Source organism: Augochlora pura, chromosome 7 (assembly GCF_028453695.1).
Source record: "Augochlora pura isolate Apur16 chromosome 7, APUR_v2.2.1, whole genome shotgun sequence".
Classification (NCBI taxonomy): Eukaryota; Metazoa; Arthropoda; class Insecta; order Hymenoptera; family Halictidae; genus Augochlora; species Augochlora pura.
The window spans coordinates 14,865,957-14,879,380 of NC_135778.1; the positions used below are offsets into that span (position 1 = coordinate 14,865,957).

At 37.0% G+C, this 13,424-nt stretch overlaps 1 protein-coding gene across 6 annotated transcripts in view; it reads right to left on the reverse strand.

Annotated features, from left to right (window-relative positions):
- Nucleotides 1-13,424, reverse strand: part of LOC144473563 (dystrophin, isoforms A/C/F/G/H) — an 856,126-nt gene that overhangs the window by 694,098 nt on the left and 148,604 nt on the right. For all 6 annotated transcript variants that reach the window (XM_078187528.1, XM_078187532.1, XM_078187527.1 and 3 more), the window contains one exon: nt 11,379-11,602. In XM_078187528.1, the coding sequence (XP_078043654.1) occupies nt 11,379-11,602 (224 nt within the window). The remainder of the gene's footprint in view (nt 1-11,378; nt 11,603-13,424) is intronic.

The window sequence follows — 13,424 nt, forward strand, 5'->3', positions numbered from 1 at the left end:
ATTGTTACTTAATTAAAGTCTTGTTTCGCAGGTACATAATTATACAAAATCATTACCGTCGAAGTTCCCGACAATAAAAGTAGTTAGTGCATTTCGAAACAATGGGGCGCGCCTCAACTACGGCCCATTTCGGTTTACCATTAGCTCGCTCACACCTGATACGGTGTATCAGTGTAACCACTCAGGGAATCGCGCAACAATTATCTGCATCGAACTACTTTGTTTCCCTTTCCAATGGCCATTTCCCTAGCCAGAAACTAATTCGCAGTTCTCGCAGAATATGAAATCCAAATATAGAAATCGGTCCATAGGGGAGCAACTTGACGAAACTCGAGAAGTAAAAACAAAAGCAATAATGTTGCAAGTATTTAAATATTGTTTTATTTGAATATTGAATTAAAAAATTGAATATTGTTTTAATTGTATTGAATATTGTTTTACTTGAACGTAGTATGATTTTTATTACTATTTCTACTTGAATAAAGAAGTTGATCCAGAAATCTCTTCGAGAAACATTATTGTAATATCAGGAATTGTATAATAAAATAAAGAATCAAAAATCAGTGCACGTTCAAAATTGTGATTATTAATATTTCTTTAGCCACCTTAGACCATTAAAACATAGTTAAAGCAAATTAATTAATTAAGGCAAAACCAGGAAGTTAATATTTATCACAGAGTATGATAGAATTCTTTCGCATCCGAAACATTCTAGTCAAATTCAACTTGTTCAAATATATTACGATAAAAATGAATTTTAATGATTGGTGAGAAATTAGTGTCACCCATATTTGAATGACGCGACGTACAACGTGTTAACTTATTATCGAACGAGTATTTTCATTTTATATAGCAAAGTGCATTTTATGTCTATGTAAATGATTCTTGTCATTCTTATCAACATAACATAACCTTAAAAATTTTTCAAATGCAAACTTTGTTAGTAAGAAGATTATTTTGCAACGTGATAGTACAATTTTATGGTACCCCACGGTCACCACTCGAGTGTAATGGGTTAACATTTTTATATTTTTTCAGTAAACATTTTTATATTTCCGTAACATTAGTATTAAACGATATTTATTTTATCTATTTTATTTACTTTATTCGTGACGAGAAATATCTAATGTTTAAAAAATTATAAAATAATACGTCAATAATAGATAGCAAATATTGGTTGCCATGACGTCCGATTACACAGGCTACCGGTCCAGGTAAAAAGCTGATTTACAGACTACCGGTCGGTAAAGTGTTAAAACATCCGCGTCACGAGCAACATTCAGAACAGCACCGAAAGCTCAATCCAGAGTCTCGTAAAAAGCCGCGAATACTATTGGCACGTCCGATATTAAATTCTTCGGTAACATTCAACGAAGTTACTTTTCCTTTCACGGCGTCGCCCTTGCTCTTCGTTGATCTCTTTCTTCCCGCGCGGAGGCTGGGCGAAGCCCTCGCATTCCGAACATACCACCCGCAGAGTTTAACAACTATTCTTCAACCATCGGCCGTCTACCATCCACAGTGTTCCGTTTTGTTTTGCTCCCGGTGCTCGTCGCAGCCGTCCGTGGAAAGCAAAGAAAAGTGGGGAAAAAATGACTTGTCCACGAACAGCTCTGTTTCTCCGCCTCCGCGATGAAACGTTTTCGAGGCGGACAATAAATGAAAACGGGTTTGTTAGTGCCCAGCACTAATATCCTTTATGACAAATTTCTTTATGAAACGATTGAAATCCGTCATTTTTCGAGTGAAGATTCTTAGAACACCGTACACACTCACTTTACAACTGAAGAAACTCCAGCCCAGTGACGCTTATAGAAGAGGTATTACAGTTTTGTATGGTGTTTCGAAAGTAAAGGATTCCGCGAGCTCAGTTATTTAAATTCAAAAATCGTACGTGATCAAATTCAGTCTTGTAACTCATGAAACAGTTTGTAATTGTTATAAATTATGTAAATATTATTGTTAGTGCCTAGCATTAATATTCTTTATTATTCTATATGACATTCTTTATGACAAGTGTCTAGCCGACTATTTTTGAGCTTAGGACTTTTGGCTAACATCTGGCATGGAAATTAGGTTTAAATTACTATTATTAATATTAATATAAAAAAACGCGCCAAGGTGCAAAGAAAAGGTGCCTTCTTGTAACGGACTCGCTGAATGGTTATTGTTAAAATCAAGGAAAACCAATCAGCGAGTATTAGAAACGCGTGAGAGGGGACAGTAGTTTATCTCTAAAAGGAACATTTCATAACATGTCAGAGTTGGAATAGAATTCGAGGGCCTTAGACACCCCTAGCAAAGGTGGAATATAGTACGAGGCTAAATACATATAATGTTCTATTTATTCTATAGATCGTTGGTGAATATTGAGTAGAATTCTATCTCTGTAATAACAAAGATTTCATTATTTTATAATAAAATATAACGTTGTGACCTAAACTAATTACTAATCTAACCTGCAATAAGAAAGAAACAACATTCAATGTTATTAATTTTACTCTGACGCCACGTGTGTATTCGTTAGATTCTCTTGGTACAATCGGCGTTCTGCTTTATCGACCTATTTACGCGCTAAATTCAATAAAACTAAGGATGCTTTCCTTAAATACATATAAGTTTTTCGCCACTAAATTTCGGTCCTACATTTTATACAGTTCACGCATATAACGTCACAATTCGTCGCTATTACTGAGGACGCCGTGACGGTCCAACAGAGTTCGAAGTGAAACGGTGAATTTAATATGGAGGAAAGACCGGCACACGGACAGCAGTCGCATTCTCGGAGCGCTGAGGCCGCGTTCGTCCGGACGTCGAATACGAAAACATTTCGCTGCAGCGGCCGACAAGAATCTAATAAGCTGGATACCATGACCGGCTCAAAGGAAAATGGAGTACGAAATAGTTCGCGCGAGCGCCGGGGTGGACGAGGGGGGACACGAGACTTTTTTCACGGAACGCCGAAACGAGAGACGCTGCCGCGCACTCGAAACGTGACGCTCGATTGAGAGGGAAGCGGACAAGTTGCTGCTGCCGCTGCTGCTGCTGCTGCAACAGAAACCGGTGTCCGCCTGTGTTTTGCACCGACGAGTATCTGGGGAAACCCCGGCTTGAAGAACATAATTTCCGACGAAGGTTCTCCTAACTTTCAAGAAATCCTGAATCTTGAATTCGAGACTACGAGGGCGGTATGTCGACTTTCCGATTTCAATGTTAATGAAGTTTCCGGAGACTGCGGTGTGGGGAGGCAGTTTCAGCTGTCGAAAACTATCGATTGTTTTGCCTGTCGATTACTCTGATCAGAGTAGTCGATATATGGTAATTTAAATAAACCTTCACATATTTCTGTCCTACTTTGATAATATATTTATTTAAATACTTCTATTAAATTTGATATTTTTCAAGTAGGTGCCTTGTTGATGGTAATTTAAATGAACTTTCACATATTTTTGTCCTACTTCGATAATATATTTATTTAAATAATTCTATCATTTGTGGCTGAATCAATATTTCTTAAAGCCTTTGCCTCAGTTATAAAAATATATAGTTGCATACTTGTACATACAAGTATAACAATTACTGTGCCTTCGTAAGAATTTTAAAACGGGTTCCAAATTCAATTTATGATTATCGAATTTATAAAAATATATTTACAAGATAAATATTACAACAAAAATCGTTCAAAGTCTCTCTAAATGTATTACGGATATACATTTATGACACAAGTAAAAAGTTTCATATTTTTCAAGTAGATGTTTCGTTGATTAGATGCAGCCACCTGAAAATTTCGAGTTTGATTTCCGATGCACGGTGCTCAGATTTCAATCATTTGATCCGCAAACCTCAGTAAGCGCGCGCGCGCGCGCACACTATCAAAAAGTAGGGGGCAATGCCCTGGACTAGAGTCATCGCAACGAGGAGCCCCAGATAAAGGTTCCAGTTGGGCCATTGCCCTCCACTTTTCGACTTTGTCTGCATGTTTATTTAGTATGTCGATCAGCTGACTGGAATTTGATTTAATTTTGAAATATTATTTATCCTGCGCCAGTGGAACGATTATTTTCTTTCGCGACAATATTAGATATTCCTTAATAAAAATCTTATAAAAATAAACTTTTTAAAAGGAGATATTGTCCAAAGCAAGTATTTCGAAGATTTCTTCGAATAAAATCGTTTTAAAGCAAATTGATGTTTTTTTTTCGTCGCGTATTATTTCTCTTATTCTATTATAAATTTAAAAAATAACGAAATAGTTCATTAGCTGAAATCGCTGTTATTACCCTATTATACTACCCCACTGCAAGTCAAATCTCAGAACTGAAGGTGTTAAATAATCTGTTAACCTCTTCGGCACGACGCGGCATGTTTCTAGCTTTACTCAATTGTATTATTAGTCATTAAAGTAAACGATTAAAGTGAAGGTGTAGATGTACAATACACTAATACACAATACATATATATATATAGCTAATACTTTATATAATATACTAAAAAAGACTGTGTATACGATTACTCTTGGTAATTGCGAAAACCATTAAGAAAAATGGTAATTTAGTTGTGAAAAATATCATTTGCGTAAAATCCAGATTTAACCTAAGAGGTTAAGTCTTGCAGACATCTTACGTGATACGAGACTTAGATAATATTTGCGTTAAAATTGAAGTCCTTAGCAGAAGGACGTACATCTGCCTTGTATTCAAAGGTGAGCAGTATGTTCGCGTAATTTGTGTGAGGACCTACTCGATGTCCCTGTGGTCCGTGTCAACACGCACAGTCTTCCGAGTCTCTTCTCGAGATGGTAACCGAGCCGACACAATCGTTTCCACAGGTAGGACGTATCACGGTGCGCGAGGCGAAATAGAATTTCATTGGCAACTCGATTCCTGTGCTCCGGTCTCGTTACCTCGGTGCCTCTCGTCGCGTTATGCAAACAGCACAATACTTGTCAGCGAGACAGCGTAGCCGGAAGTGGAAAGAAGGGAGATAGCTGTTATGACGTCGGACTCGCTCGAGTCTGTCTGTTGACTCGGCAAATAGGAAAACCGTACCCCTGGCAATGGGGTCGGCACAATAGGCTAGACGACAATAAAACTTACCCGAGGAAAATGATTACGGATTTTAATCTGGCCGGTGCTGCGGAAAGTAAATTGCCCGCGTAAACGGTTAATCCGTGTGGGAATATCGGTCCGCGGGACGCGTTCGTTATAACAAATACGATGCGTCTATAAATGATCGATGCAGGAGCCGATCAGTGTGAATACGTAATCCTTAAAATTCAGATAAATAAATGGCAATACCATTAATAATACAAAGTACGATCTCTGTTAGAATTAAATTTAAAAAATAGTTAACAAATATCGTATGAACAATATGGTTACCAATGAAAATAATATGGTCGAAACATTTTGAAAGAGTTAATAAAAATAACTAGAAATGGTAAGAGGTAAGAGTATAAAAATAAAAGTAAAAAGAGTAAGAATATAGAAATAATTTCTAAGCGTAAATGTAAACATAACTTTAACATGAATATCTAGTTATAAAGTTCAAAATTGTATCATATGGAAAAATAAAGATAATTAATAATAGCTAATAGAAAAATTTCAAAATAATGAATATTAAAATAATCAGAACGTTAATATTGAACAGAAATTCATATGATAAGTAGGATCGATTATGAAGAACAAAAAATACATAATAATGAAAAGTTTTTTAATCGACAAAAATCAGTAATGCTTACAAATAAGCACGATTTGCTATAGCAATTATTTATGTATGATAATAATAATAACAGATATGTTATTAAATTAGGAATAAGGTAGACTCGAGTCATTTCCAGTAGTACAAGCACATAATAAAGTCGACATGATAGATTCTCACGAGACGATTGCGATTTAAACGTAAAAGATTAGTAAAGAGTATTAGATGAGTAGTAAATCTATGTTATATAACAAAATATATTAAAAAGTATAGAAAACAAATGTGAGTTTATGTAGCCCACCAAAGTCGTACTTCACTTCATTGTAAGTAGAACAACTGTACCATAAGGGAACCCTGATCTGCTATAACGTTGTGAAAACAAATTATACTACAATAAATATAAAAAAATGTTTACATGATGTTTCATAAATAAAAGTCAACATTATGTTGAATAATCCTTGACATTTGTCATTTACGTGTTACAAGTAGTATAACCATATAATTGCGACAACAGAGTCTGCCGTACTAAGACTATGAAATTCAATGATTTCATATGATATCGTATACATTTTCACAATCACTATTGTAACAACCATAGCCATATTAATCAATAGACGATTGAATTTTCTAGACAGTGAAAGTAAAAGCTTTTGCAACTTCTCGAAACATTTCGCGAATGATTTTTTATTATATATCATTATTCTAATTATTCTATTATTTTGTTATTATATTATTATTCTAATTATGAAAAGAATACGACTGTTTCAAAACTTTGCTGTAATTTTAAATACGCGCTTACCTTGTATTAAACTCCTACTTTCTGACTATCTTTCTTTCTTAGTCTTCAATATAATTATGTCATTTAAAATCGAGATCGCGCGAGTGCAAATAAAATAAAAGATGTCGTAAACAATACAATGAAGTTTAATAATATCGATTGCAAAACCATTTAGAATATCTTCACTACTTACCTAAATAATTATTGGAATTCCGTATACTGAATCCAGCCAAATAAATACAGCAAAGTACAGAAACTAAAAATCGATTGTTATTATCGAACAAGCGTCAATACACAATTCTTGAGAATTTCTGTCAAATTTCGAGAGTCCTCTCCTACAAGGGTACGAAGATTTCATCATAGTCACGGGACGAATGAAGATCAGAGCAGCGCGAAGGCGAAGAGGAACGGGCGAGTAACTCGATAAAATTGACCAAGTTATACGGCTACACGAGCAGTTCGGCTTCCCTGGCGCCGCGACGCCGTTTCTACGCTGCCCACCGACGTCACACAAATCTAATTCCTATCCCTGATAACCGAACTCGTGCCGACCGTGGCAGAATATTCTGCCAGGCTTACGTTTCCCGGATACTCGCCGGCGTATATGTGTCGCCGGATCGTCGCGCGGTTGACTAGATAAGTCGATCGTGGAACGTCGTCGGAGGAGGATATCTTTGTCGCAACAAATAAGCGTTGCTGATGCAGCGAAAATGAACGCGATTCACCTGCGACAGTGATCGACAAGGACTGACGCTGCGTGATTATTTTATAAAGGCGATTTAAACTGTTTATCGGATCACTAGACTAATTTGATTGAATTGAGACATTTATTTAAAGTGGCCACTGAAAAATTGAAGTGCTTGATATAGTTAAAATTTCTTCATTTTCAATTATTTTTATTTTCTATTTTGGTGGTTGCAGAGTTTCCCTTAGAGATTATCATCTTAGGTATGATGCGCCATTTTGGTGACTTTGGCGGATGTTATATTACAATGTGCACTATAGTGGCTCACTTCACTGACTAATTCGCCCACCGATTGAACTGAATGATATTTTTCATTTATCTTGCTTCGCATATATTAATAATAGTGTTAACAATATAAAGGGTGGATTATATATCATATTACAACGCGTTACTATAGTAGCTCATTTTACTGACTCATTCGCTCACCGTTTGAACTAAATGATATTTTTCATTTATCTTGCTTCACATATATTAATAATAGTGTTAACAATAGATTATATAGCCTTTATTTTTCATACGCCAGTAACTGTCGTACAGCATAGCAGCTCGCACAAAATCTAGCCACACCTAAGAGGTTAAAATGGCTGCTATGTATATGATGATAAGCGACGAGTAAAATTGATCGACCTTATCTATTCCACTCAAGAATTAATTATTCAAAATTCGACTCCTAAGACCTGCAACAGCCGTTAGGTCATCGCAAATACTATGAAAAATGTCCATATTCGCGAGCAAGAAAATGAAGGTTATTTGATACATTAAAAAAGACAAAAAAAGATAATGAATTTTATGTATTTGTTATAAAAATTGAAGATAAGAGAAATATAGTATAATGAAAATATTTTAAGAATTTAAAAACACTGTCACATTATGTATTTAATTGATTAAACCTATAAAGAGGAGGAATTTTTCATTTAACTCCAGTTTCTTGCAATTGCTAACACAAATCTTATGCTGCATAACAATTCACTGTAGTAATAAGAATTTTGTTACTAAGAGTGCTACTAAAAATGTTATGCGATGCGCGTAACGAGATAAAGAACATCAAAGCTACATTTGTCGATGGGATGTAAATTCTTTGGTCGACTGAAAATCAATCGATGTCCGAACGCCGTGCACCGAAGGGAAATTAATTTCAGCGACACACTGGTAATCTAGTTAGACCGACCCTCCTACTTTGGAAAGCATAGAACGCGCGTTACCCCTTATTTCCCGATCCAGATTGCACGATGCCACGGCGTGTGAATTTAAATGTACTCGACGGGCTACTGTGCACGAAATTCCTCGTATTTCTTGAAACGCTCGCTGAAAGAACTTTCCGCCCCCGATTCGAAATAATGTTTGCCTTCGTTGACTTCGCCGGGGCACGGTGTCTCGAGATTACGAAAGTACAGTAACCGGGATTTTTTGCGAACGTATACTCCCACGCGGTTTAAACACACATTATCTAAGCGATTGCATAGTGCTTTTTTAATACCTTCCTGTTGATAGGCTAACTGATTAGGTATTAGGTTATTGCTAATACCTTCCTCCTGTATTTTATAAATTTATGCTGTTTAAATAATTACAAGATACAAAGAGATTATAATTACAAGAGAATCTTATATTTTTTAACACGTTCTCCTCTGCCGAGCTATTATTACACTCTAGTTATTTGTTATTTCACCAGAATTTGCTATATTATCTGTATTTATTAATAATCGTATATGATAATTAAACAAACTCATTAAGATCCATTTTTATGGTAGAAATTAATTCTTTGATTCTATTTTTCAGTGACACAAAACGTGTTAAAAAGACTTGAGAGACGTTAAGAGGAAATTAGAATAAATTCCACAGAGAAAAAATTACCGAACCTATCATTTTGATCATCAAACATCTCTTTTGAGTAGTAATGTCGATATTAACTGGTAGGGAATCTAAAAGGCCGGACAAGTCTAGAAAATGTCTTTCACCAGCCGAAAATACGGCGTAACGCATTTTTCGTCAGCATTCGGGTCCTTTGCACGCGCATTGGCCAAGCCTTCGGGCACGTCCGTCCATTACGTTGCCATATTCTCGTCAGTCTGTTTCCACGTCCGCGTAATTTATGAGCTTTAATTAGTCGGGGTGCCCCGAGGCGAACCAGGGTTCCTCACTATCGTAACTAACTCCGCTACCATTTCCGCTGCCACACCGAACTACTCCCCCATCTTCCTCCAGAGACGGCCAACTTTTACATTGCGCTTCACGCGCGTTAACCCTTGGCCTGCGATTGCCGGGTCATTTTGTGCCGGCGCACTTCAAACATATAAATATAACAGAAAAACTAGTTTTTCTAGTCTTTAGGTTGACATGGTGACGAACTTTAACCTCGAATAGCTCAGAAACTATCCGCCATTTCGACTTGAAAATTTACAGCGATAATCTTGACATGAACAATAATTTCGCATAAAAATTTCAGCGAATTTCGAGGAACCCGAAAAGGGTGAAATAAAGTCTCATTTTCTCGGTCGCTATTTAAGAAGCTGGATCGTCCCTTTGACTCGACTTTAATGGCGATCATTATTCCACGCGCGCTATAGTTTCGGCCCTGGCACGCAGAACCGGTGACCCTTTCTTCAACGACACAGCCTGTTGCTCCGAGCAATTTGAAGGCTGTCGTCGTCTCGCGCGGAAAATATTCCGAAATTTTGGCCGGGGCTGCTGCGTCGACGAAAGTATCCGTGACGAGCGAATCTCGCGGATGCTTTGGGAGGTATGACGACGTTGCCAACGGCAACCTTCTACGTACACAAAGTGTCTGTCGCAGGGGCTCCGGTAACGAAACCCTTAAATTCTTGGAACATTCCTGTGAAACAAGAATTCTACGTAATGTCCCGTTTTGCCGAAAACAGCGAAGTATCACTTAAAAATTATCAATGTTATCGACGTTATCTTTGCAACTAAGTTCTTTGATGTTCACGGAAATATTTGAAGGTGGAAGGTAGTCTTTCCTCTAAGAGCGATAAGGAGTTGATGTTAACCCTTTGCCGTACTTTAACGAGTCGAGACTCGTGACGGAGATTTTTAGTAATAAGCTGTTAGGTATGAATGTTTATTTGTTCCTTTAACTAGCAATCAAACTATATTCTCTTCTCAGTAGTATTTAAATATTCGAGTCGATGTCAGAACACGATAAATATAAAATTCCTTTCAGGACTCCATCTTGCTTTTTATTAGCCTCAGAAATTAATTTCTATGACAACCGTATAGCAACAGTAATAATAATTGTTACAACAATTCTCTTGTTATATATCTGAACAAGTTTTTCTGAATTTTTGCGCCTTTCATAGACATTGGAAGTTAACTTATTCAATAATTCTGCACCTGTGTCTATTTTTATATTTTTAAATCAGTTGTCCTAATTTTGTATGTCTTTCACAGAGACTTGTGCTGTAATGAACGTGTTAATATTTGTCAAATGATGTGTACATTAACAAATATCCTTTGCATTCGAAGCCATTTTAACTATAAATCTAAAATCATTTTTCTAGCTTATAGTATTTTCATTTTACATGACAAATTGTATTCTATGCATATGAAATTGATTGTTGTGACTCCTACCAACAGTTCTACAGTTAACAATTTTTCAAATCTAAATTTTGTGAATATAAAAATTATTTTGGAACGTGATAGAATGATTTTAGTGCCTCAGAGCCATCACTCGAGTGTAAAAGGTTAACATCTCAAAGAGCAAATCAATGTTTAAACATCTAACATGCATAATACAAAATTATAAAAGTTGTATCAACCATAATTAATTCTATGAAATTCTAGACAAAGCATTAAATGGTGTTCCACTCTGCGAAGTCCAAAATGCAATAAAATAGAACTTTGATAAAATATTCGGACAACAACAATATAGAATTTCGAATTTTTAACGCAAAAATAACACTCCGTCAAGTTTAAACGAAAGATGCCGAGCTCAAATTAAACTGAATATAATATATTCAGTATAAATTCAATAATTTAATTTTTATTTTTTTTTTAGTATATATTCAGTATTTAGTATTTTCATAATATCATCATTTATAATGTAATTCTATGTAACGTCATTTACGCTGCTGAATCGATGCATTTGTTAGTTCGTAGACAAGAAGACCAGATGGATCAGCAAAAAAGCAGAGGATGTCTTACCTGTAGCACCGATTTGTCAAAGCCCGCTACGGCGGCAGAAGGCTGAGAAGAAGGTTTAGGTGACGTCGAGGAGGAGAAGGTCGAATCCGATGGGCTAGTGGTGGTGGTGGTGGTGGTGGCGGGTGACGAGGGCGTCGAGGGGGCAGGGGAAGGTGCCAACCCCCGAGGGCCCCCTGCAGTTGCACCCGCCGCCCCCGGTGCAGCTCCTACACTTCTCTCGACTTCTGCAACAAAAAGGGCAAACCCCGATAAAGACATCAAGCCGATGTTCTATAACTCACTGAAATCGCTTTCTTCTACGTCCCCGGCGAAATGCATTCGATCGAACGGATCATTTCTCTACCAATATTAGACTGCGAAGATTTTTATGCGGAATAAAATTTTAACGAGTTCAATGTAATGCTATGGTATCTTTAAATATTCGTTTATGTAATATAGTAATATAGTTATATACTAATACAGTAATATAGTAATATAATAATATAGTAATATAAATATAAAATATATAATTTAATTCAAGTTTAATTATTATTTGATCGTTTGGAAAGTTGTTTTTTTCTTTCGCGAGAAATTGAAAGACACTTTTTACCGTCCAGAGTGAAAACAGTTTCTTAACTCTTTTGGCATCTTTAGCAAAATACTAGTACTACATCACTTAGGTCACTTAAATCTTACAATATTTTTGCGGGCTTGGTTCGAGCCTGCAAATACTGTTCTTAGCATACAAAAATAAAGAATAGAAAATAAACACATGAAAATTATAAGAAACTAAAATTGACGCAATAGAAATCTTTATCGTAAAGACAAGCACGTGTCCGTGTAACGCGTTCCTTAACTTTCGTCAGTAATTGTATATTTCCTTCCATTTTTAAGATAATATCGCAGACGAAAATCTTCGATTTATTGTAACTACGAGGAGAATGACACGGTAAGGGATTGAATACAAATCCGTTAGCAAAATGAGACAAACAAAGGAGGCTCTAATTGAAACGACAATAAATTTCCGACCGCGCAGCGTCACACTAGCCTGGTTTTCGATGTCAATCAGAAACAATCGATACCCAGCGGTCGCCGAAGTGAGGACCATCGAGAGAGAGAGAGAGAGAGAGAGAGAGAACCGGCAATGCTTACGTGTGAATTACGCGTGATAAGCGTATTATAACCCTCGGTGACCTACTTGGACGAGAAACGGAAATGGACGGCGAAGGAGCATCGTCGGGGAAACTTGTAATTTTCCGGTCGGTCGAAGGCATTGTGTTCTCTCTCTCTCTCTCTCTCTATCGCGCCGCGATAGATAATAAAAACGAGAAGGGATGAAACGGACGAAAACTCGGCGAGGGTGCGGAACGGTTTCGCAGCACGTACCAAAAGGAGGCGCAGTCAATTCATTGAATAGGAAAGTAACTTTCATAGTTTATAAGTTTACCCTCCGCGGGCGGCTTCGCTCCGCCGCGCCGGAAGAGGGAAATTGAGAGCGGCGCGCGGGCGCGGTGCACCGCGACGGGCGGATCCTCGGCCCGAGAGTGCCGCCAAGAATCCTCGAAGACGCGTTTAATATGTTCCGACTCTAATGTAATTGAAAACTTGCCGCGGACCGGGCTCTTCTTTACGGCGATCGATCCCGCGACATTTCTCGCGAGACGTTAACGCCGAGCGACAAATGCCGCGGCTCGCGTTAATATCAGAGTATCGCCGCGCGCTAAATGTCATTGGATCAGAGTCGGCAAATACGCTCGCCCTTCTGTTCGCGCGTATTTCCGCTCCAAGTATCACAATATAATATTTATTAACACGTTCAATGCCGAGCTATTTTTACTAGACTCTTTGCTTTAGTCATTTATTATTTCACTAAAATTTTCTATATTATCTGTAATTATTAATAATCGTATATAATGATAAAACAAATTCATTACGATCCATTCTTGTGGTGGAAATTAATTCTTTCATTCTAGATTTGTTATAATCTATTTTTTAGTCATTAAATAAAGTACACGTGGCATGGAATGTGTTAATAAATAATAATTGTATTATGTCAACTGTAATAGC